General features: G+C 38.1%; 1 protein-coding gene across 1 annotated transcript in view; it reads right to left on the bottom strand.

Annotated features, from left to right (window-relative positions):
• The window catches only part of LMO7 (LIM domain 7), a 191,601-nt gene that overhangs the window by 82,566 nt on the left and 83,681 nt on the right, over positions 1-25,354 (bottom strand). The window contains exon 4 of the mRNA XM_058548316.1: positions 11,507-11,613. Coding sequence (XP_058404299.1) covers positions 11,507-11,613 — 107 coding nt within the window. The remainder of the gene's footprint in view (positions 1-11,506; positions 11,614-25,354) is intronic.

Raw genomic sequence — 25,354 nt, 5'->3', positions numbered from 1 at the left:
TCAGTCACTATCTGATCCCTCACTCTTTTTTCTGCAATGAGAGAGGAGTTTCATCTTACTGGAATTAGGCTGTGCTATTTATTGTTACACTTGATGCTCTATGCTTACCCCTTGTTTCAAACCCTCCAATGGCTACATTGATAGGACTCTGGGCAATGTACTGAAGTCATTTTTCTTCTTTATTAGATAACATAACTATAATTTATCTTTTTGCTTATAGTTTGGGCTTTCAAACAGGACTTCAAATTATTAATCATTAAGGTTTTGTATATGATTTAATATATAATGACCCAAGCTGTAACAAAAATAATATACCATTTCATATTTTTTTAATAAGCACTTATTCCCAGCCAAGGATGTTTGGATGAGGGAGTCATGGTTTAGTTTGGTTTTAACAAGATTAAGTAAACTAGAGCCTCAAAAACTGGTAAATAGGAAATTATCCTAAATAAAATATATTTACCAGTTCTATTTTTAAAAGATATGTTCCACACCAGTGCTATAAAGGTCAAAGTATGGTAGTATGATGCTGAGCAATTTAGGTTATAAGGTTTTACAATCCTTAGCCTTTAATAGGAATGTTCCACTATCATGGCAAATACAACTGAACATTCATAAATATCTGCATGACAGTCATAAAACCTACAAAGGCATTTACGTGCACATATCAGTAAAATCCAGATCCTCTGTTATTTCTCAACTAGCCAGTGTTAAAAGCCCACACATGTAGCATTTCTTCTAAGACACACGTGCTCATTTAACATTCCTAAAATTAAGGTCTTATAATCACTGATCTTAGATTTGATGGCATATTGTAGTCTTATATCTATTTGAAGTTACTTCGCTCACAAACTAGGAAAAAATTTTTAAATCATAATGCAAAGATACGTTTGGATATATCTGCCATATATCAAATGAGGTAATATCAATCATATACACAAATCCATTTTGGGTACAGCTGGTCTGGTTAAAAAGCAACTCACGACAACTTCAGTGACATAGCACTAGAAAGAAAACAGCCTTTAAAAATTTGCTGATATAAGTCTATTTAGACTATTTATTGTGGTTAAACAGTGGAAGGAGTCCAAGCTTTGTAGGCTAAGACACCCCCTGAATTAAAATCCTAGTTCCATTATTTGCCCAAGGTCAAATAGCTAAGCAAGTTACTCTTTGACTCATTTCACCTCAGGCATCTAAAGCAAAATGGAGATACCTGGCTGGGCTGTTACTAGGTTAGAAATAACTAATGTTAAACACCTGACAGTGCCTGAGAGCTCTTATCCAGTTTGTCTAAACCTAAGCGAATAGCAGTGATAGGCATATTTCTGAAATACCCTGGACACTTTGGTACACTGGTTTCCTTCCCTAGTAGCTACTCATCACTGTAAATCCAGCACTCCCATAGAGTTATAAACTACAAATCGTTCCAATGGTCCTTAAGACACAAAACCAAGCATTAAGACCTAAGGCTTTTCATTTCCATTTTTGATTTTAAGATCAAGGTAGGAGAGGACGAGGGCCGGCCCTGTGGCTTAGCGGTTAAGTGCGCGCGCTCTGCTGCTGGCGGCCCGGGTTCAGATCCCGGGCGAGCACCGCTTCTCCGGCCATGCTGAGGCCGCATCCCACATACAGCAACTAGAAGGATGTGCAACTATGACATACAACTATCTACTGGGGCTTTGCGGGGAAAAAGAAATAAATAAAATCTTTAAAAAAAAAAAAAAAAGGTAGGAGAGGACGAGATCTTGGTCCTCTTCTACTCAACCAGGATTCAGGATCTGCACATGGTGAATATTAAATATCCAAAAGACGTGGTTGACAAGCCACAAGATAAAAGGTGTACAGGTGAGAGGACTCAACACCCCTATACTAAGCCTCATACACCCACTCACCCTCGTCAGGCTGTCAGGACTGTGCTGCTTCTATCTATCCTAGAAGCAGTCATCTGTGGCTCCAGTAGCCCAAGGTTTGCATCAATGGATGTCAGAGTCTCTAATCAAGAGACTTCTTTTTGCCTCTTTCTTGTAAGTAGAATGAAAAGGAGATTGGAAAATACAGTGAGAAAGGACAAAGAGCTCTATTTCTTTTTTTTGGTGAGGAAAATTGGCCCTGAGCTAACATCTATTGCCAATCTTCCTCTTTTCACTTGAGGAAGATTGTCCCTGAGCTGTCATCTGTGCCAGTCTCCCTCTATTTTGTATGTGGGATGCTGCCACAGCATGGCTTGATGAGAGGTGTGTAGGTGCGCGCCTGGGTTCCCAACCCACAAACCCAAGGCTGCCAAAGCGGAACACGCGAACTTAACCACTATGCACCAAGCCAGCCCCAAAGAGCTCTATTTCTTAATCTGAGACATGGCATGGTCTGGACACCCATATTTAATTCTAATACTCCTACTAGTTCTCCTCCAAGACAGAGATCAAGCCCTTACAGCGAAATGAGTTCATCACTAAGAAAGACAAGGATCTGGGGACCCTCAGGATCTGGTGCCTCCCTCTTTGAAGGCTTATACAAATTTTCACATATGTTCTTATTTAATGTGTGTGTGCTCTATCGCACAGTATTTTATAGGTGAATACACACTATTATACACAAAATAGAGCCGGAGATAATACCTAGTAGAGATTTTTCCTTCTCAATATTAAGCCAAAAGAAATCTAATAGCATGTCAGCCAAATTGTTTACCCAGATACAGATTCTTTTGATTATTTCCATATCTTGGTAAATTAAAGAAAAAAACAGAACAAAAATATTTCAAAAAAACCAATGTTATTATAATGTAATGAAATGGCAAAATGTAATAGCAGTGATACTTGGTATTCTTCACATTTATTTAGGGATTTCTCCCCCAAATTGTTCAAAGCATAGTGAGCAAACCCTTGTTAAACTGATAGCAATTAATGTAAACAGAGCTTAATTCAAAGCAGCGACTTCTCTTTGGCAGACTAGACTCTCCTATTTTTTCCATTTTTAACTTAAGAAAAACTGACTTACCTGAAGTGTGTTCATAGCATGTTTTTAATCTACTCCTTTTTGAATGGAATTTTATTGCACTATCATTCATGTTTAAGAATAACATTGAGTTACTTAAATTTATACAGCAAGTGTACTTTTTTATGTTTCCTTAAAATTAAAGGTTTTTCAGTAACACTTTTAGAACATGTTTTCTTAGGTTTCCAGTGCATATTCGGTCAGTGGTGTCTGAAGCAACGGTACTAAGCTCTTCAAAAGAAAAAGTGATGACACATCACCCTGTCTCCCAGTTCAGTCGGGATACTCAGAAAGGTATGCCTCTGAGAAATGCAAGACTAAGTCTATCAGCAGCCAACCCCACCTGGGATGGCCACTCAGCATAACAAATTATACCAGGGCAATTACTCCTAAATCATAACTAATCCATTAACCTAAACTCAAAGATAATAGTCAATAAACAATCTATTTAACACTTGATAGTGAGGCTCTACTTCTTTAAAAAAAAAAATCCAGTTATAATGTTCTGTCAAAGCAGACTAAAACACAAAAGTGTTGACTTTTTTCATCGTATGCAAGTGCAACTGGAACTAAATAATAAGCAAGCCTTTTGACCTCACAAACAGTGCCTATTGCTATTTTTTAGTATCTAGGGTAAAAAAAAAAATATTTCGTATAATATAATCTAGACTTTTTAAGCTATTAGTATAGTAGCCTTTTGATGAACAAAACAAATGAGAGATGCCCAAAAGGAGCAGCTAAGTTTTCTGTCCAGCGGGAAACATGGCTGCAGTGTGCATTTGAGTTCAGTGAAGTCAAGATTATGAACACCTACTCCAAAAAGAAAATCCATAAGCCCTGCAGAAGCCTGTTAGAGAACAGTGTCTGGTCTGGCCCATCTAAAGGATAATCCTCCTCATGACCAAAATGACAAACTTTTCATAGAAATGAAGGAGAGAATGGGACAATAAAAATAAACCCATAACCAAAGTAAAGTTTTAGATTTGGCTTTGTGTTGTAGACTGGTTGTGGTTACATGAAAGTGTTTTTTTGACGTGCTTTTTAAGATACGAAAACAACACTTTTAAAAAAAGAAATGGATTCAAATCAAAATATTTACAGTATTTCAGGAAATACACAGAAACTTGAAGTCTCAAATTAATAAAACTGTATTGGTCCCAATACATAGAGGCAAGAGCAAATAAATTTAGCTGTCCATTCTCTGGTTTCCAGCTTTCCTATGCTAGCAAAATAGATAGGCTGTAAAAAGTTGACTAAACATGAATGTCAGGGAAAAAATTTTATTTTAATATCTACTCCCAATTAAATGACAGGATCAGTCTAAAAAGGCCTGAATTCCCATAAAGAGCCTATAGCTAATCATCACAATTGAAGTAGCCAGGGTCCGGATTTTTGCCTCCATGTTCTTCTGCAGGGGACACATATCTTCATATGGTCAAGAAGGGAAAGCTAAATTATGAAAATCACAGTGATAATTCAATACCACTTATTGAGCACTACTATATGCCAGGTGCTATACACTTTACATATCTGACTTGATGTAATCATTAAGACACCCTTGTAAGGTACGGCTACCCCCTAAATGGTATTATTTGCTAAGCTTCAAGAGAGTAGCAATTACATCTGTCTTGTCTACTGAAAAGCAAAGTGATCAGAGGGAGGAAAAGTAACCTAAGGTCATTCAGCCACCAAGTAACTGAATGGGATGGAATTAAACCCATGACAGTACACCTAAATCCCTGCTCTCATCCAAGATGCTTATCTATTCAGAACGACTGATGTACATGGACTCAACTTCTTGTTTCATCCTGGGGGGAAGGTGACTGAGAAAATCAGCCTGGAGTATCAAACGACTGTTAAGAAATCATCAAGTTTCCACATGCTCATAGTCTTCAAATAGTTTTATCATACCAAAGTCAAAGGTATTTTGTGACTTTTTTTTTTTTTAACTGTTTAATGTTAGGCAAATGTAAAAGGTACCAGAGCAGGTAGCTTGACTTTGGAAGAAACAAAGCTTACTGTAAACTTGGTAAAATTTTTCTTGAAGTAATTTTAATGACTTCTCCTCAAAGGTTACCTCCACTATTGGTTCCTGCTTTTAAAAATTTCTATTTCTTGTCCTTGAGCTTCTACAAGCTATTCCAACTACCCATATAACCATATTTTCCCACACAAATGTCTTAAGCATACACTTAGATTTATTTCACAAGATGAAAAGTGATTGGTGATCATAATATGAAGACATTAAAATGTTTCTAAAACTTCATATAAGCATAGAACATTCCTCAAATGCCAGTTAAATAGTATCAGTATTTATCATTTGCACATCAGCATAGGGATTAAAACGTCCACCAACTACTCTGAAAGGCCATGGTCCAAAACTCCAATTTTAGTTTATTACTCATACACTGAGAAGAAACACATATTTTTTTCAACTGTATAAATGTTAGATTATGTTGTAATATGCCTTATCATTATTCTGCAATGATAAGTGAAAGGCAATTGAAACCAAAAGTTCAAGGACTTCTTTGCCAGATCTGCTTTGAAGTTTTGAAAGATGAGAATAAAAAGAGGAAGACTTGGCAAAGAAGAAAAAAAAAAGTCAGTTCCCACCTATAAAGCCTGGTTTTAAAATTTCCAGGAAGTATTCATAATTAAATTTTAATTTTCAAATAAACATTTAACCCCTAACATGTGAGGAACAAGGAGATAAAGGGAATAATACATTGTCCCTGCCATCAAATAGTTTCAAGTCTAGGGAAAAATTAGATGAAGATGACAACAAGAAGTTCTTTGAAAGCCCAGAAGAGAAACCAATGTCACCTCCAAACAGAAGTGTTTCCTCATTAAAAAGTTGAAATATCTGGTTATCTCTATTTTCCCCGAGAATCCTGTGCATTTGTCTTATCACATGTATTCTAACTGAACTTATGGGGACATTCCTTCAATAATAATGTGAACCCCACTAAGGGCAGGCCTCCATCTAATTTATGTTTGTGTAAGTATACGCCACAGAGAAGATGCTGCATCAATACTTAGCATACGACAAACAAGTGAATGACTTCTCTGAAACCAAAATTTCCCCTTATTGTATTAAGCGCCATTTTCTATTCTGTAGCTCCAGAAATAGATGTAAGCACACATATACTCTCACACAAATAATCAGTTAAATGAGACCAGAATATAGCATGAAACTCAGAAAAACAATGCTTAACATTTCCAGTTGCTGGTGAAGCTCTCATTTTCAAAAGTGACTTGATGGGACCTACAGATATTATAGTGCATCAATTTTTTAAAGTTTGACTAATTCAACATAGACAGCCCTACAGACAATAATTTGAAAGAAGAATCTCTTCAACAAAAATTTATCTCTTTGGTTTAACCCTTTGAAGGACCTCGTTATAAAATAAATGCTATCTGGTAAGCAGAAGCAAATTCTACCATCCTCCCATGAACTGACCCATGATAACTGCTAATCAGATGAGCTGCCAAGTGAGACTTTTTGGAGCAATGAATATAGGTCAGATTACTTTTGAAGATAAAGACCTTGGCCAGAAAAGTCTACAACATCAAGTCTCACCCAGCAAGTCAACACACAATCAGGCCCCATGGCTTTTTGGATTTAAGGGAGAGGAGAGCTGAAGAAAAAGAGGGAGCGTCCAGAAACTTCTTTATCTATCCAAAAAATAAATTAAGAACTACAAACAGGGAGAAAAAAATATCAGATAAACCCTCAGTTATTCTTTAGCTTGTCCCAGCATCAGACCTGCCTCATATCCCACAACCTTTCTCTGCAGCTAAGCTGACTTAGATATTCAAATTTTGCAATTAAAGAATATTTGAAAACGTGGGCATACATTTTTGCTTCTGGCCTTAAACAGAGCCTCAGCAACCCAAAAGAATTAAAAAACTCCCCCTTTCGGTAACTACCTAACACTAGAGAATAACTGATGTGTGCAGTGCAAACTTCCTTTCTGTTTTACTCTCTTCTAATTACTTGGTAGGAAGGGAACATTTTAAAATAGTAACATGAATTGACAGGTGGAAGTCACCATGCTCAAGTTACAGATCCAAGCTTGGATATTATTAAGCTTGCTTTTTTCTTTCTTTCTTCCTTTCTTTTTTAAACAAATTAAGATGTTGAGAAACTCATTTGAAAGACAGGAATCTGAAAAAAAGGTAAAACCAGGTTTAAATCAGAAAAGAGGAGAAAGTTACATAATTCAAAGTAAGTATATATTTTACTTACATGAATAAAAACCTTAAGTAAATACACATATACACATTCTCATCTCAAGCCCAATTTGGCAGACTGTTAATAGAGTGCCATGTGGGAAACTGATTCCTTACAGTATTGCCGCAGAAATCAAGCACCCTTTTGAAGCTTTAGAGAACAGTTAAATCCTTAAAATATCATTTTGAGCCTCCTTTATTTTCACAAGGGAGATATGTTAACACTAATCTTGCTTCCAACACTAATCTTGCTTCCAACTACTGTTCCTTTGGCAATCAGCATGTGTAAAAATAAGATACTTGATTTCTGTACACTCCATTTGATAGATTTCTTAAACTCAGTCAATATCAACGTTTAAAGTTACATTTTACACCTAAAATATTAATATCCTAAATACTGAAAAAGTCTGTACTAGAAAATAATTTTTCTTTGCATCACTGAAATACTGTGTTCAAAAGCACTGCTATCCTGTAATTTTATTATGAACAGAACGTATCTAAGGAAATGCTACAAACTGGATTGGAAATGGTAAGGGGGTGGAAAGAAGAAACATGTTTACAATCTGTTCAAACTCTCAGCTTAAAAATTTCAATACATAATTCGGTTAGAGCAATGGTTTAAATACAGGACTTAGTCTCTGAGTCAAATTGCTAGACATTTAAAATTAAAACCTTTAATATTCAACCGTACCCTTATGTCAACTTCAATTCCACCAATGCAGGACCTCTGGGCTACTCTGTTGAGTGCCTTCTACAATGACCAATTGCTCTGTGCCTCTTAATGACCAGATGCCGCCCCAGACCATGACACTTACTGTAGGAGCTCTCCAGTGTGCTGTGGCATGGCGTTATGGCCACTGTGCTTACTCTCCTACAGAAAGGACTGCAGAGACAGCTCTGTGGATTGTCTGTGCTTCCTAAGCTCAGTATGGCTATTTAGTAAATGGTTAATAATAATGATGCAATTATTGATACAGAAGCTAAATTTCATGGCCCCAGTAACCATCTTAACTAGGATAAGTTCTACCTCAATCTATCATGCGTGGAGGTTAAGTCACAAATTTGCTTATTAGCTTGTTGAGAAGAAAAGAAGTAAAGATGGATCCCACCCATTAAAGTCAAGAACATCAAAATTAAAGTATCAACTGACTTTTGAATATATTTAGTCCCAAAATAAACAGAATTCAAGCATACTTGGAAAAATTCAAACTACTACTTCCTGCAAGAAGTAAAATAATTCAGTTAGAAAATTCAATCACATAGTAATATGTATAATTACAGAAATATAAAGAGTACCCTAGTTGTTTGACTAGTGAAAAGTTATTATTGCAGATTAAATGGTAAATCTCATATTGCTGGAAAATAAGGTTTTGTAGTTAGGGTCTGCATTATTGAAATTATTCAATAGCAATGGCTCTTTAAATTAATTGCTTCTCCTCCTACTGCCACTCATTCTCACTCATTCTATCCAAAGCACCTTATGCCATCCATGTTTTCGTCCTTGCTGTCCACTAACAAAATATACCTCACATTTGCCAACATGGAGGGTATAAACTGTCCTTTCCTATTTGTTCTCAGCAAGTCATGAAAACGTGTATCTTAGAATGCACTTGCAGTAAGAACAACAGGTCTATGAACTGTTAATGCAGTCCTGGCAGTTGAGTTTTGATAGAGCATTTAAAATAGTCAAGTAGTTTGCCACATTATTGCTAATTTTAATGTATACAGGTGAGCAAAATAATGTCAAAGTACTCACACGTTACCGTACACTCAAATTATGAGTGTGTCCCTTTTAAATGGACAAACATACTAACATGGAACTGAATAAATTATTTTAAGGTAGTAAGTAAAAAGTTATATTTTAGCAAGACGTAAAAGTCTGTTAGTATCCCTCGTTTCCACATGATTATCTTGCTGGCAGAGTGGAACTAAGTATGTAATTCTAAGCCTAAGAAGTCAGAGTTTCTCAACCTTGCCACTATTGATATTTGGATTCGGAAAATTCTTCGTTATGGGAGCTGTTCTGTTCATTAAAGAGTATTTAGCAGCACCCCTGAGCCCCTAGATGCCAGTAGCACCCCCACCCCAGCTACAATGACCAAAAATATCCCCAGACATTGCCAAATGTCCCGAGGGGGGCAAAGCTGCCCCCAGTTGAGAACCACTGGTCTAACCAACACCAAGTCCTTTAACCTACAATAAGCATATAGCACAAGATTTTTCACCTATTGGAGTCTCCACATTATATAAGAACAAAAACTAAGAACTAAGAAATGCATTACTATTTCGTAAGCAATTATTTGCTTTCCTTTAAATCTGCTTCCTTTTATAAGAAAGCTATCTCAAGGCTTAAGAGCTGAGATATTTAAATATCTCAATATTTTTAAATAAGCCATTTGCCAGCTTCCTCGTTTCATAACTAGAAGGCTTCCTCCCTTCTGTTGCGTAGACTCAGGGTTGACCACGGTGCTCTCCGGTTCAACAAGATGGAATTATCAGAGGAAATGTTTTCAAGCTGAGTCAAGGTTCTCGCTCTGGCGATCTCCCTAGTACTACCTGGGCACACCTTGCTTTTAGGGACTTGTGGTTTCCACTGAAACAAGTTGTTCTGCATACCTCCCACTATGGCTGTAACTACTTGACCTCCCAGTTTCAGTTGTCAGTAATTTAATTTTGCTGAAGGCTGAGCCCAGATACTGATTTTTCCTAAACACTTCAGACCCAGCATCTCATGAAATAGGCTCCAGGCAAGCTTTGCTCAGAGCACCCTTGGAATTAGGAGCCAACAAACACGTTTTTCCTAGTCCACAGCCTAGTCCATATCAGCTAGAGTTTCAAAACAGTATGATTTTCAGGGGAAAAGATGTTTATTCTTAATAGACAGCAACAACTTAAGAAAAAGACTTTCCAAGTCAAAAGTTTCTTTGCCCAACAGATAGGTCTTATGTCTATTAGGAAAAACACAAGTTTACCGATAGTTATTTTTCATGGAATTTAAACATGACCTTGCATACTGCAGAAGTAAACACGCCATTCTGGCGATGAAACTTAGGATTCCTCACCTATCTTTCGATTAATCAGAAACGCGGACAGACTCATCTGTGCTATGCACAGATCATTGCTGTGTCATCTAGAAACGCTTCTTCAACAGACCTAGAAGCATATAGGTTCAAAATGGCTTGTTCATTTAAAAATATTAATATAGTTAGACTTTTAAAAGACTGACTCTACCTGGGACTTTAGGTTACACTGCCAAAAGACAATGTGTACTATAAAAGATATTTATATACAGGGTTATTTTTCTTTAGAAAAAAAGTTGGCCATATTTAAGATTTTACAGTCAATTTTTTAATAACTATTGAAGCTATTACAACAGGGATATTAACCATAAACTAAATCTTTGAATTGGCAGAAACTAATTTTTCCATTTCTATTATTTCCATAGATAGAATAAAGTGTTTATTTTCTTCCCTGGAAAAAGGTGAATTAAGTTTAAAAGCCATTATGATACGGAAGTAGCCACTTCAAAATTAAATCATTTTCCTGTCACATTTATCTGGTAACACGAGTTTATTCTGATTCATTGAAAGCAAATTTGTAAGGAAAAAAAAATCCCACAAGAGCTTAAAACCAGATTTCCTGAAACCATATACTCACACATGAACACCATTTTCCACCTAAAACCCAACAGAAACACCTGCGCACATGTTTTCACCACCCCCCACTTTCACTTTCTTATCCATACTATTAAAATAGTGAAAAACAGTTCATTTTTAAAATTCAGCCACAATTGACAAGGTCATTAGCACTATATGTTGGTCCCAGGCACTGCTGCCTTCCAAATATTAAGAAAGTCTGTTTTACCACTGTCCTACTCTCACTTTTATGTGAGTAATTATGTCTTAATTCCAAATGTAAAAAAAAAATATTTTAAAAGAAGTCTTTTTACTCTGTAAGCTATAATATAACCTCTAAGTTTGCTTTATAAGCATAATGAGAATCCTCACCAGTAGCAACCAAACATTACCGTGCTGGGCAAGCATTAAAATATCAACTACCGTTTCGGTTGGTATCAAGATTTAAAATGAGACCATGACATGCTGATTACAGACAGCTTCACATTCACAGTCCCTCAGCTATTTTTTAAATAGTCTGCTTTGGAATGAGAACAGAAGAAGACAGAAGAAGGATTTTTCAGTAATCACGGGCTCTCAGGAATTCTTTTCACTTAAGCAACAAGCCCCTAGTTTAAAAAAATATATAACAAACCAGTGAAACTTACTTGACAGTGACTCGATTTGATAAATCCTGTAGATCCCCAGGATGGAAAAGCTGGGCTTCTTTCAATCCAATCTGTTCACAAGCTTTCAAAAAAACGTTTACATTATCCTGTGAAAAGAAGTGGAAAGCGATTGCTTAGCCGAGCTCTCTCTTAGACAAAGGTTACAAATTTTTATGTTATAACTTCCAAGCTTCAAAGTCCAATTACAGCCAGCAAAAAAGGAGGCAGGAAGACCAATGCATACATATACTTAGAAGAAATACACGGTCATGTTTAGCCTTTCAGTCTTCCAGAGCATAAACGGTAGTGAAATCTTATGCCCGGACGGGCATATGCTGTTTCTGTGATCTTTGTGACTGGCACGTTAAACATTACCTGTTATAGGACAAGTGCCTAGCCACTGAGCAGTGATCTACACTTTGATGTCAGCTCGGCTCTGCAAACAAACGCCCTCTTCCCAGCTTTGCACGACAAGCCTCACCTCTCCTCTTTAAAAATAACTCCAGCTACTGACGTTCACCCACCCAGAAACTGTTGGCAGGGAAGGAATAAGAGGAGGAACGTTCTGTTTCTATGATTACAAATTACAGAACGACTGTGGAATACCACACCTGGAATCTAGGTTTGGTTGCCAAGCCGGCTTTTGACAGACAGGGAAACCATACTACAGGACCCAGGAGAAGCCTAGTGTTCATTGGCCAGATCGCATAGTTTAGGTGTGGTACGTTACTCATCCCTGCACCTGCCTCAGGAACTGCCTCCAAAAAACGAAAATCTAGGTTGCCCTCATCTCTGATTTCAAAACCAAAATCATCCATTCACAAAGCAATGCTCTTCATTCATGTAAACTACTACACAGACACTGACTACAGTTTATTCTATCTTACAGTCCCCTGCTTTTCAGAGACACGTATTTGGTGAGCAGAACGAGCTTGAGCTTCCATCTTTACTCCTCTTAAAGAAAACCCTTTATGGGGCTGAGCTGGTGATGATCCCATGCGGACTCTACCTTCGCTTTGTTAGGGTTCTCAGGTAAGAGAATGCCTCCTAGCATGCCAACACAACGTTCATCCACTTACACATGCTGGCGACACCACATCTGTGGTGTGGGCCTCTGAGGGCCTCCCTGAAACCTTACCTCCCTCCCTAACAGCTGGCTGTTAGGGACCAGAAGCCACTTGGAGAAAGGTAATTTCTCTTTCCCCACCATGAGCAGCTCATCTCCAAAGGAAGAAAAGGCAGGATGGTACAGCAAGGTGGGAGGGAATGATAAAAAGAGAAGGAAGAGGAGCTTGGATTCGAGGAGAGTGAGGGGATATAGGGAAAGGGCAAGCAAATGTATGGCAAGACAAAACTAGTCTTGATTACTAGGAAACTAAGGGACGTTAAAAAGCACCTATTTGTAGAGGTGGGAGGTTAGTCTAGCGTACTATCAGTAAAGGGCAGTGTGAACTCCCTGACTGAAAGCTGAAGGCTATGAATCATTTTGAATAAGAGGTCAAAGAGTAAAGGAACTTATACATCAGAAGTTGAACAGTTCAATGGAAGGCATTTAATTTGACTTTGTGGAATAAAGGGAAATCATGTATTGGCAAAATTCCAGGAGGAACGAAGTGATTTTTTTTTGTTGTTGTTAATTTTGTTGTTAAGTTCACATAATTTCTAAAACCTGTACTATCTGTAATTATCCAAAGATTCAAATTAATGGTTCTTAAACTGGCCCTTGGAAAAGCAGACAGAAACAAATGGTTTGGTATACCAGTACCCAAAATCCTACAGGAAGCAAATCTCATATCAAAAAAGGAAAAATAATCCATCAGAATTCTTCCCACAAATTCGATTTGGTTCTGAATGTTTAAAATATTATAAAACATTACATAGTTAAACTAAAAGTAAACCTATTGAACTGACAGCCAAAATAATTCTTCACATATTTTATAAAAATATAATAGCATTCATCTGGTTGACAAATATGTACAGATTGATAAGGATAAATAAAGCCACACATGCCTCAAAACCCATCCAAGTATTTAGAAAGAAACCACTTAAAATCTAAAGTGACTATACTTCATTGGAGACTAAGAAAAAAATACAATTAATGATTAAATTTTAGTTTCATATAAAGCCTTTATGTTAAAAAATTCTTTTAATTAGTTCAATGACGCTCAATTTTAAAGCAGACAAACTTTATAAACAGTCGTCCATGTCCTATGCAGTAGGAACAGGTTGTACTATGATGAGAATTGTATCTAAATCATGCTTACTGGACTTGAGCCCACTGGTAATTTAGTTTTTGCAATTTCAAAGGACCTAGGCAGAGAGTTGCCTAAGGGGAGACACAAAATTATAAAATTTTCATGTCTGTTGAAACCTCAAGAAGCCACACCCAGTTCAACATATTAAAAGGGAAATATTTAGTCCTCATTTAATGGAATCATTTTCACTTGAAACTAGCAAAGATAAATGAAAGTAAAAACGGAGGTCAAACCTGAAACAAATCTTATCTCACTGGACTGGCAGCCAGGACTCCAAGTTAGCTCTGTCACTAACCAATTCTATGGCTTTGGAAGCATGAGTTCACCTTTCTGGCTCCATTTTCCTCACCTGCGAAATGAGTAGTTTGTGGATCCGTAACCTATTACGTAAGGTAAACACTTCTCTCTGCAAGAGGAGGGAAGCCCAGCCCTCGCTAGCCCAACCCTTCACATAAATAGCCCAACTTATATAAAATACTTGATGTCAACAGCCTAAACATCTGCAATTCCTACACTTTGAGGACCAAGAGCAGCTTCTTAAAAATAAACCCAAAAAAAGACAATCCCTGAAAATCTGCAATAGCTCCTTTTAGTTTCCAATTTTTCTATGACTGTGAGTCAAGACAGACGCCATATCAACAGAAGAAGCAGGATGGCTCAAGATTTTCATATTCTCTCCAATCCCCTCTCCACCCCTTAGCCTTGAATCAACTACAAGGGCAGTCACAATAGGCGTGGGGTGGAGAGGGTAAATTAGAGATTAACGAATCAGGAACAGTATTTGCTAAATAACCGAGGCAAGAGGAGGGAGCCACAAAAATTTACCAAGATTCTCAGGTTTATATTAGTCCACTGTAGTACCTCTTTTGGTTATCTACTGCTGCATAGCAACTTATCCCAAAACTTAGCTGCTGAAAATAGACATTTATGATTTCACAGTTTCTCAAAGTCAGGAATTTGGGAGTGGCCTAAGTGTGATGGTTCTGGCGTGGAGGTCTCATCAGATTGTAGATGAGATGTCAGGTGGGGCCACACTCATCTAAATGTCTTCCTGGGGCTTGAAGGAGCCACTTCCAAGGTGGCTCACTCAGATGGCTGGCAAATCAGGGCTGGTTGTTGGCAGGAAACCTCAGCTCTTTACCAAACGGACATCTTCACAGGGCTGCTTGACACAGCAAGTGATCCAAGAGAAAGCAAGATGGAAGCTGTGATGTCTCATGACCTAGCTTTTCAAGTCACTTCATTGTTTTCTCAGTATCCTGCTAGTTACACATAGGACTGTCCCCTTCAATGTAGGCATAGACTGGCAGGTCCTTCATTAGGATTCAAGGCCAGGGAATACTTCATGGTTTTTTGCTTCACCCCCTGGACTCTTGGTTCCACCTTAAAAATCATCTTTCCGTTTCCTTGAGAAGTAGCTTGTGTTTGCAGGTGTGTAGCTTTCTCAGGCTACTTCCTGCTTGTATAAGTTTGAGGGACTAAAGGTCTTTTAATTTTGTAATCCCTTTCTGTCTATGTTTACAGTGTTTCTGCAAATACAATTCTCTCAAAAATACTGTAAGTCTTCTGTGAATCTTATTGAACTTCATTTACTAGACAAAAGTCACACCCACAAATCCGTTCAAGAGAAGCCTTTCTCGACCTTGCTCTACTGAGATGACTGAGCAGCAGAGCTGAATTAATTATATTTTAGCATGCTCTTATCAGTCAAAATAAGAGCTCTCTCATTTTATTTTGTCATATTATTATTTTCCTCTTCATCCCATACCCTCAACTTATTTCCACTCCTCTCCATTAAAAGATGTCTTCTACCTAAGTATATACCCTAAAGAACTGAAAAGAGACTTTCAAACAAGTTACAAGTACATGCACATTGATGGCACCACTATTCACAATAATTGAAAGGTGGAAAGAGCTAAGATGTCCATTTTCAGATAAATGGATAAACTGTGATATATCCATACAACGGATTTTTCAGCCATCAAAAAGAATGAAGTACTGATACATGCTACAGCATGGATGAACCTTCAAAACATTATACTAAGTAAGAGAAGCTAGACACACACACGTCACTTCATTTATATGAAATATCTAGAAGAGAGAAACCCATAGAGACAAAATGTAGACTGCTGGTTGCCAGGGGTGGGGGGAAGATGAAATGGGGGGGAAACCACTTTATAGGTGAGAGGTTTTACTTGGGAATGATGGAAATGTTTGGTGGTTGCAGACACTATGAATGTACTAAATGCCACTGTTCACCTTAAAATGGCTAATTTTATGTTATGTGAATTTCACCTCCATCAGTTATTTTCTAAAAGGTGCCTTCTCTAATGTGCTTAAAAATGTAAATGTCCTTTAGAGTGTTGATTTATGTAGTCTAATTTACATAAATGGCATTATAGTCTACAGTTTCTCTTACACATTGAATCATTTTGTCACACAAAAGTCTAAATCCTCGTTAAAGTGTATACTACACCTCCTTAGGCTCTCACCCTAACCAAAGTCACTTTCATTTTTACTTGGAGGATCAAAAAAAATATCTATAATGATAAAATTTCAAGTGTGATGACTTCCAACATGTAGAGGTAATACTTCATATTAAGAAACGTCAATGTCACAACAAATGAGGGGCTGTGTACTCTTAAGATCAAACTAGTTAGACTCACTTCTGCAAAAATTTCCCAAGCCTACACGTCAAGAGCTGTCATAAACAAAAATGAGTTCTTTAAATAAAGACAAGACTAATAACAAGATTTATTATAGAAGCCCTGAATTAGGATAACTAACTCTGAAAAAGAGTGAGGCTGTGCTCAGGGCTCATATAGGCGACACCTTAAACCAAAGCTCCCAGACCACCATCACCTGGAAGTGTCCCCATCATTGAACCAAATGCTCTACCCGGGCTCGCTTTGGCCTGTGATTCCCCATAGGGTTCTATGTTTACTTTAAGCAAGATTTTTCAATTAAAAGAGAAAGTGTTAACCGTTTCCTCTGAACCTGAGCACATGATGGTACAGATCAATTTATCCTGAGGCCAAGAGATTTGGTGACCTCAATTCCTTTCCTACGATATGGCACCAAAGTCCCCACTTCCTCTGCCTCTGGAATCGACAGTGTCAGAAAGTTAGCCAGCATGTGCCAGAAATCAAGAGATTGTAAACACTGAGGCAGAGAAACTGAACTAAGTCCATACTTTTAGAATAACGCCCTCCAGTCAGCCACATCAGAGAGAGCACACAGTCACTGCTCAGTTGATGATGATGCACAAACTGGAGAACAGCTGCCCTAGCCTCTTGCCGCTCACCGTGTGGTCCACGCACCATCAACACTGGGGTCACCTGGGAGCCTGTTAGGAATGCAGATTCTAGCTCACTCCAGACCTACAGACTCAGAATCCACATTCTAAGAAGATCCTCCAGGTGATTTGAGTCTTTGTAGACAAATAAGTTTTGAAAGTATTTCCAAATACGACTTAAAGCAATGTTTCCCCTTAGTGTGAACATGAATCACCTAGGGACTATGGAACTCACCATTAGGCCATCACCAAAAGTACTTGAATTCCATTCTTATGATACACTAATTGTGAGCATTCAAAATTACTTTAAAGCAACTCCCAAGCAGCAGAGTGACTAGAATATATCCAGATTTGCACTTTAGTTTCCATTACAAAAGCAGTGTAGTCGCAATTTTGATCAGAAGGCATTGGTTTTTTTATTTATTATTAGAGAATTCATGCTCTATTTTATAGCTTAGCTAATAAACGTAAGCTATGAAGTAACACACCTATGTTTTATGACTATAATATGTAGGTAAACACTCGGGGATCCAACTTTAATAGTTATTTATGAGAAAAATTAAGAAAAGACTAGCTGCTTAAGTTTTCCTTGGGCCCTTCTCTCTCTACAAAGAAAATGCCTCGGTTATTTGCTGATAGCAAAGGAATTGAGGACAAGGAGAGCAGTCAAGTTTTGTCACATGTGAAAATAGGAATAGGAACCATCGAGGAATGCTTAAAAGGAATTGCCAGCTGACACTGAGGGCCCCGGGGACTATACCTGATAACAATGCCAGCAGCTTGCTGACTTGATTTGTCTCCAGCACTGCTTGGCAAAGCAGGAGCAAAAACCAGACTGAGAGAGACAGAACTGAGAGTTGGCAAGTAAGGGCAGAAGGTCAAAAGCATAAGTGCTGTGATAAAAGGCTAATTATTGAAATGCTTAATCAACTCAGGTTATGATTAACTACACAGAAGCAATAACAGGCTTTGTCACACTGCGGCATGAATTAAGATACAGTCTTGCATATTATTCAAACTAAACTTTACATCAAAAAATGAAGTAATTCTAAAACTTACCTACTCTTTAAAAAAAAAAATGCTGAAATAGCTGCTTAAGTTCTGCCCCAGAGCAGGTTGCCAGAGGTGGTTGCCAGAGGTGGAGGGTGAGGGGGGGGATCATCTATGCTCACAAAATGGGAATAAAAGAAAAACAAAAGTTCTGTCCTCATATTATCCACGTTCTACGTGCCAAAGTAAAACAAGTAAGTAATCACTTGAAGAAACATGTCATAATGATGCTAAAACACATATTTTATGAAGCAATAAAGCTTGTTTAATGAAGGAAAACTACGTAGTAAAACTTGAGAGCTAGCTGGGAATTCAAATTCCTTCGGTGCAGCCACTCCCACCCGATTCAGAGAATCACTTTTATGGTTGATGGGTCTGGATCATCAGCCCTTGTTTAAGCTTTTCCAGCCCCAGGGACTCCCTGCGTTATGAGGCTGACTCACTTTCAGTCATTTCTATGTCAAGAAACTCCAAAGACTCCCTCATCAGAATTACAAGTCTGCCTACTTAACGCAAACTAAATCTTGTTCTTCTCCCACAGGAGAGCCCCTTAGCTACTTAGCTCTCCTGCCTCACATACTCCACATGTTCCCCCAATTTCATCTGCTCTTTAAATAGCCCTGGTTTCCTCAATATCCCTTGTCCCTCATGTGACATTTTTCAGTTCTCATATTATCCCAACAGCCCCTCCGATGAATAGCTAATTTTCCCAGGTTAACATTTATTGAGTTCTTACTATATGCCAGGCAGCATGATGAGGCAGTCTACACAAATTATCTCAAATTCTCACCAAAAAAGCTTATGAAGTCTTATTGTTCCCATTATTACACATGAGGAAACTGAGGCTTAAAAGGTGTGTGACTTGCACAAGGTCATACAGTAGGTAGTGGAACTGGAATTCAAACCAAGCAGTTGGACTCTTGAGTCTGTGCTCTTAACCACTGTTTTAATTTCCATTGCTGCTGTAACAAATTACCACAAGTTAGTAGCTTAAAACAAGTTTATCATCTTACAGCTCTGGAGGCTGGAAGCCCAAAATCAGTGTCACTGGGCTAAAATCAAGGCATCGGCAGGGCTGCATTCCTTCTAGAAGCTCTACCATTTCCTTTTCTTTTCCGTCTCCTAGAAGCCCCCTTCCGCCATCTTCAAAACCAGCAGCATCAGGCTGAGTCTCTACCACACTACCATCTATCTGGTTCTTGCTTCCTCTTCCACTTATGAGGACTCTTGTGATTATACTGGGCCCACCTGGATAATCCACCATCCTCGCCCCATCTCAAGGTCAACTGATTAGCAAGTTTAATTCCATCTACAATCCAATTCTCCCTCTCCTGGCAACATGGTCACAGGTTCTTGGATTAGAGTGTGAACATCTTTGGGATCCATTCAGAATATGACAACTACCCTGCCTCCTTCAAGACAGGTTCCTGTGTGTTATGTCCTCCCTTCTCAAAGTGAACTATCTGTAACTCAAAACAGGACTACAGGTGTGGTTAATTATTACGAGTCATCACGTGAAAGGTCACTAATAACAGTTATCTTGTAAAATGAGGATAACAGAGTGACTGTGAGGATTTAGTGAGGAAAGAGATATAATGTGATCGGCACAGTTTCTAGCATACAGTAAGTCAATGGAGAGAATTCCTCTAACTTCTCTTGTAACAGGCCATGGGTACTTTGTATTGTGGCATCCATATTACACTGCTGGCTGAGATCATGTAATGGCAATAGCTAGTTGACAATGGCATAATAGTTCACAGGAAGATGCGTTTTAATGAACCAGGAAGCTAGTCACATTTAGAATAAAAATAAGGTAGATATAAAGAATCTGAATTGAAAATCATGTGTTCCTATCTGAGGTGTCATGCATAAAGGTATAAAATGCATGATTAAGTTCGTAGATAATATAAAACCACTGGACTCATGTGATTGCTTTTTTTCAACTAAAATACAGTTGAAATTTATTTCTGATAAATATCCTTTTGGAAACTTGGGCCCATCCAGATTTTTTTTTTTTTTTTTTTTTTTGGTAAGGAAGATTCGGCCTGAGCTAACATCCACTGCCAATCTTCCTCTTTTGGTATGTGAGCTGACACCACGGCATGGCCACTGACAGACGTGGCGTAGGTCCGCACCCAGGAACCAAACCCCAGCCGCCAAAGTGGAGCATGCCGAACTTAACTACTAGGCCACCAGGGCTGGCCCCCATCCAGATCACTTTTAATTCCAGATTTTTATATCCAGTACATTAGCTATGCCTCATTGCTCCAACATCTACAAACTGGACTAAGTACATGTCCTGTGTTTTCATCCTATCTTTTTTTTAATGCAAATAGGCCAAGTACAAAGCCTATAACCAACACTGGCCACTTTTTCGACATTTGCAAATCTGCAAGCTTATGCAAACTGCCTCATCCTCCACAAGATTTCTCTTGATTCTTCTCTTCCTTTCACCAACCCCTCCGCTCCATATTTATGATCTCAATAAACTACTGATACAAAAACCCAGCTCCTCTCTCCACCCATTAGCAAGTCCCATACACGCTTCCATCAAAAGATTTGGAAACTCTGAGCACTTCTCACCATCCTCAATATCGCCACTATATCCTCTTGCCTGGACTACTGTATTAGTCAGAGTTCTCCAGAGAAACCTAAGAAACAGGAGATATATATAAGAGACTTATTATGAGGAATTGGCTCATGTGATTATGGAGGCTGAGAAGTCCCATGCTTGGCCTATCTACAAGCTGGACACCCAGGAGAGGTGATGGTGTAGTTCCAGTCCACACCCAAAGGCCTGAGAACCAGGAGGGTCAATGGGATGATGTAAGCTGCAGTTCGAAAGCCAGCAGGCTCAAGACCCAAGAAGAGCTGATGTTTCAATTCAAGTCTAAAGGCAGGGAAAGACCAATGTCCGTGCTCATGCTGTCAGGCAGGAGTAGTTTCCTCTTACTAACAGGAAGATAGGCTTTTTTGTTCTACTCAGGCTTCACCTCATTAAATAAGGCCCACCCACACTAGGGAAGGCAATCTGCTTTACTCAGTTTACTAAGCCAAATTTTAATCTCATCCAAAACCATTCTCACAGACACACACAGAATAACCTTTGACCAAATATCAGGGCATCCTGTGGCCCAGTCAAGTTGACACATAAAATTAACCATCACAAGTACTGAAATTGTTCTCTGACATTCCTGCTTCTCTTCTTCATTTCCTTCAGTCTATTCTTCACACAATAACCAGTGATCTTTTTTTTAACACTTTTATTGAGATATAATTCACATACCATATGATTACCCATTTAAAGTGTACACTTCAGTGGTTTCTAGGATATTCACAGATATGTGCATCCTTTACCACAGGCAACCAATCATCTGAACAACAAATTAAATTGCTCTCAAACACCCTCAACGGTTTCTCATCACACTTCAGAGTAAAATGCAATCTACTTACCAAAGCCCAGGAAGCCTTACACAACCTTGCCAGCCTCCCTCTCTGCCTCACTCAGTTCCAAATCACAGTCCTCCTTGCTGGTCCAGCTTGATCCTGCCTTGATCCTCTCTCTTCTCCTTCTGTCTGGAAAACTCCCAACCTCATATCTTCCCACTGCCTCACTTCATTCAGGTCCCTAATCAAATGTCAACTCCAGGAATAAAATGTCCCTTAACAACTTCTCTGAAATACTTCTCATTCACACACTCAATCATTCTACCCATTCACTTGATTTTTCAGTGTAATTATTGGTCACTGACAAGACATTATAATTTCTTCATGGTAATTATTAGCACCTGACAGGTTATTGTTGACTTATTGACTGTGCTCCACTAGGGAGAAACTTTCTCTGCATTATTTGTAACCACATCCCAAGTTCCCAGAATACTGCCTGTCACATAGTAGGTGCTCAATAAATCTTTTTAGGAAGGGAGGGATAGTCATGGGCCTAAGATCCGTCACATGACCAGTGCCCTCATTCTAGTTTTAAACCTGGGTTGTTCTTATTGACCTCACTTGCTCTTCCCTTTCCGCTTTCTACATAACAAAAGGTACCTAAAAAAGAGATGTTCCAAATGTTTTTGTATCTGAATAAAACTGTCATGTATGATATAATCCTACCCTGAATCAATTTTTTTTAACTCTACAAGTTAATTATAGCATTGCTTTTGCAATTCCAATTCATTAATTTTTTTTTTTTCCTTAAAAAGTTGCCCTCAAGGCTAACTTGGCATATAAATGTTCATCTTAGATTTAAAAATGAGTAAGTTTTGGAACTCAGGGAAAGTGCTCCTAAATTTGTGCCAACACCATGACTAAGAGATTATGGCTAGAAACAAAACAGGAGTTTCCTGATTTACAGCTCTGCATCATTATGAGGGTATTGGAAACAACTTCAATGTTGACACTAAGTTTTTAAATTTCCGCTCCTGGTGATAATTATCTTTAATTGGGAGTAGGAGAAAAGTAAGGAGACAAGCAAACTTTTGAGTAAACCTCCTAAAAATACTTTATAAATAACTCAACCATCATTGACTTATTTCTATGCCATTTCCATGTTATGTTATGTGTTTATACGTTTATATGTATTCAGATCTTTAATATCAAACATTTGTTACCTTGAGGACAGCCAATACACAATCCCCATTCCGTCTGTTCCCTCAGACTTGGTTACTGGATAACCTCAAACTATTTCAAAATATGAATGGTGATCCACAGAAATTCCAGCAAATTTACATTACAAAAAAATTATTTAAATTAATTTGTAACCATGAAAAATGTCATTTTCAATGTGTAGAGTGGCCTTATTTTTAGTAAATGGCTAACTTTTATGCTATAATTTCTTACACAAGTACAATATGTTAGTAACAGCAATACTACAGTATTCTCCTATATTTTTATTAAGAAGAAAAAGTACTCCATGTTTTTGTTAGTGGTGTTTTGTTTTTAAAGGAATTAATGAGACTGATTAACTAGTAAAATAAGAATAGTTTAAATTTTAGTCTTTGAGGCATAATTAGACAACTTGTAACAGTGGTTCACCCTCCCTTTGAAATAAAAACATTTCTTTAGTTTTAATCATGAAGCCACAATTTAGCAGTTTCAATCAAGTTTATTGATATCCTTTAACCTTCACTGTCACTATCAGAAGAAAAAGAAAAAAAAATCTGTCTTCAAATCAACGAAACACCAAGGTCTGATACAACAGATAAGAAAATTGTTCCAATACAGTGGTAGGTAAGAAGTAAACAAAAATTAAAGAGCATTGTAATTTATAGAAACTTGCAGCCTTCATTATTATCAACTATGAGGAAATAAAGAACACGAAAACTAAATAAAAGTTGAGGTAGTAGTAGTATTACGGGAGGGGACCTCGATGTTGTCCCCCAACCATTTGGAGATGGGAGCCAACGCAGCCAGAATCAGCTCAGTAAGAATGCTGCTCTTATTGGCTAAGCAATCAAACAGGCAGGGATGAGTGAATCAAAAAGAATTTGCTTGGTGGAAGCCTCTCCCAGATTTGCTAGGCAGAAGAGCTCCTCAAATAAATCTACAAAGTCAACAATAAAACTCAAGAAAAGAAAATAGACACTATTGATCTTACCATTAAATGGTTACTTTAAACTAGCTCTACAATACCATCTTTCCATCTCCTCCTCTGCTATCATCTGTTACCAGTGTTTTGCATATGTCAACATCCAAATATATTCACAAATGTATTTTGCTTATTATCAACTAGAGAGATAGTCCCTCTGAGACACACACTGGGTTTGACCCAGCACAGAGCAACCCTCAGTCACCACTCTTTCAGGCAAGGCATATATTGGCTGCTCATTCAAGTCACATTCTAATATTCCTTGAGTATTTTCTCTTCAACCACACAAAATTTATTCCTGCATCCTAAGCAGAAAAGTGCCACCCTTGAATAAAAATAGTAATTATATTCATAATAAACTCCTTTTTCCCCCCCAAAAAATATGGCTTTTTATTGTCTTGGATGCAAATATAGCTTTATCATAACCCCTTATATTCTTTCAACTTGGATAAGAAAGGAGAGGAAACAGAAGTGGGCTTTTTTCACCAAAAACATTCTGTCCTGAGGTCTCCCGTTTTGGGTTTATTTGTAGAAAGAGCTCACAAGCTCAGTGTCCCACAAACCTGCCCTCTCCCAATCCCCTTGCCCCCCTATCCCTGGGGAAAAGAATGGGATAAATATCTTCACTGCCTGAGAGTGGTTTTTAGAAAAGCACATGATAAGAAAATTTAAATTTTAAAGCTGATTCCTCAGGTAAATTTCCCATTGCTGCTGGAAGGAACAACTAAATGTTTCAAGAGTGAGTTTGGCTTAGAGTGGGTTGCAGTACTTTGCTGACACCCAAGTGTATAGGAGAGGGAAGATGCAAGAGTCAGAAATAATTTTACACAGGGACGAAAACGTTAACCACTAACAGCCTTTAGAAAAATGGCAGTAAGGATGGACCCATAGATTTGCCTTACTTCCTGAAGTAGCCATTATGAAGGCAAGGGAAACTGACATCCAACAGCTTAGGTTGCTGGCATCTTTGCCCATTTCCTGCATTCTACATCATTCTACAGCATTCCGGAATGAGGAGACAACATTTCCAGCCTCTACAGTCACACTTTGCACATTCCACTCTTGAAAGTGATCTGAAAGAGTAACCCTTTAGAGCAAAAATGTTCAAATTCAGCTGATATTTTTGATTCAAGTGTGGACATCCTGCAGATTTTTCTGTTGAGCCCACTGATAGGCACAAACATTCAAACAAATGAATGATTCAAACCCAATTTTCTGGAATACCATAGCTTTTCAAAGGGAAATTGCAATTGGAAAGATAAACACGAGTAGATCAATCAAATCTATAGTCAGTCAGCAAACTAGCCCACGTAAAGGAGTAGTGTCTACTTTCTTGATTCTTTAGCTCAGTGGTCCTGAACCAGGGATGATTTTACCCCATAGGGGTCATTGGCAATGTCAGGAGTGGGGGATGGGGGTCATGGTGCTACAGGCACCTAGTGAGTAGAGGCCAGGGCTGCTGCTAAACATTCTGTAATGCATAGGACAGACCCCCACAACAAAGAATTATCTGGCAATTGTCATTAGTGCCAAGGTTGAGAAATCTTGCTTTAGCTAAACACAAATAAATCATTAGGGGTCCAAGATGACTGCAATTCTTAGGATTAATAACTTTCTTGATGTTTTCTTCACATATTGTATTTCACGCACACTAACACATC

This window comes from Diceros bicornis, chromosome 9 (genome assembly GCF_020826845.1).
Source record: "Diceros bicornis minor isolate mBicDic1 chromosome 9, mDicBic1.mat.cur, whole genome shotgun sequence".
Classification (NCBI taxonomy): Eukaryota; Metazoa; Chordata; class Mammalia; order Perissodactyla; family Rhinocerotidae; genus Diceros; species Diceros bicornis.
This window is presented reverse-complemented; position numbering and strand designations above follow the sequence as displayed.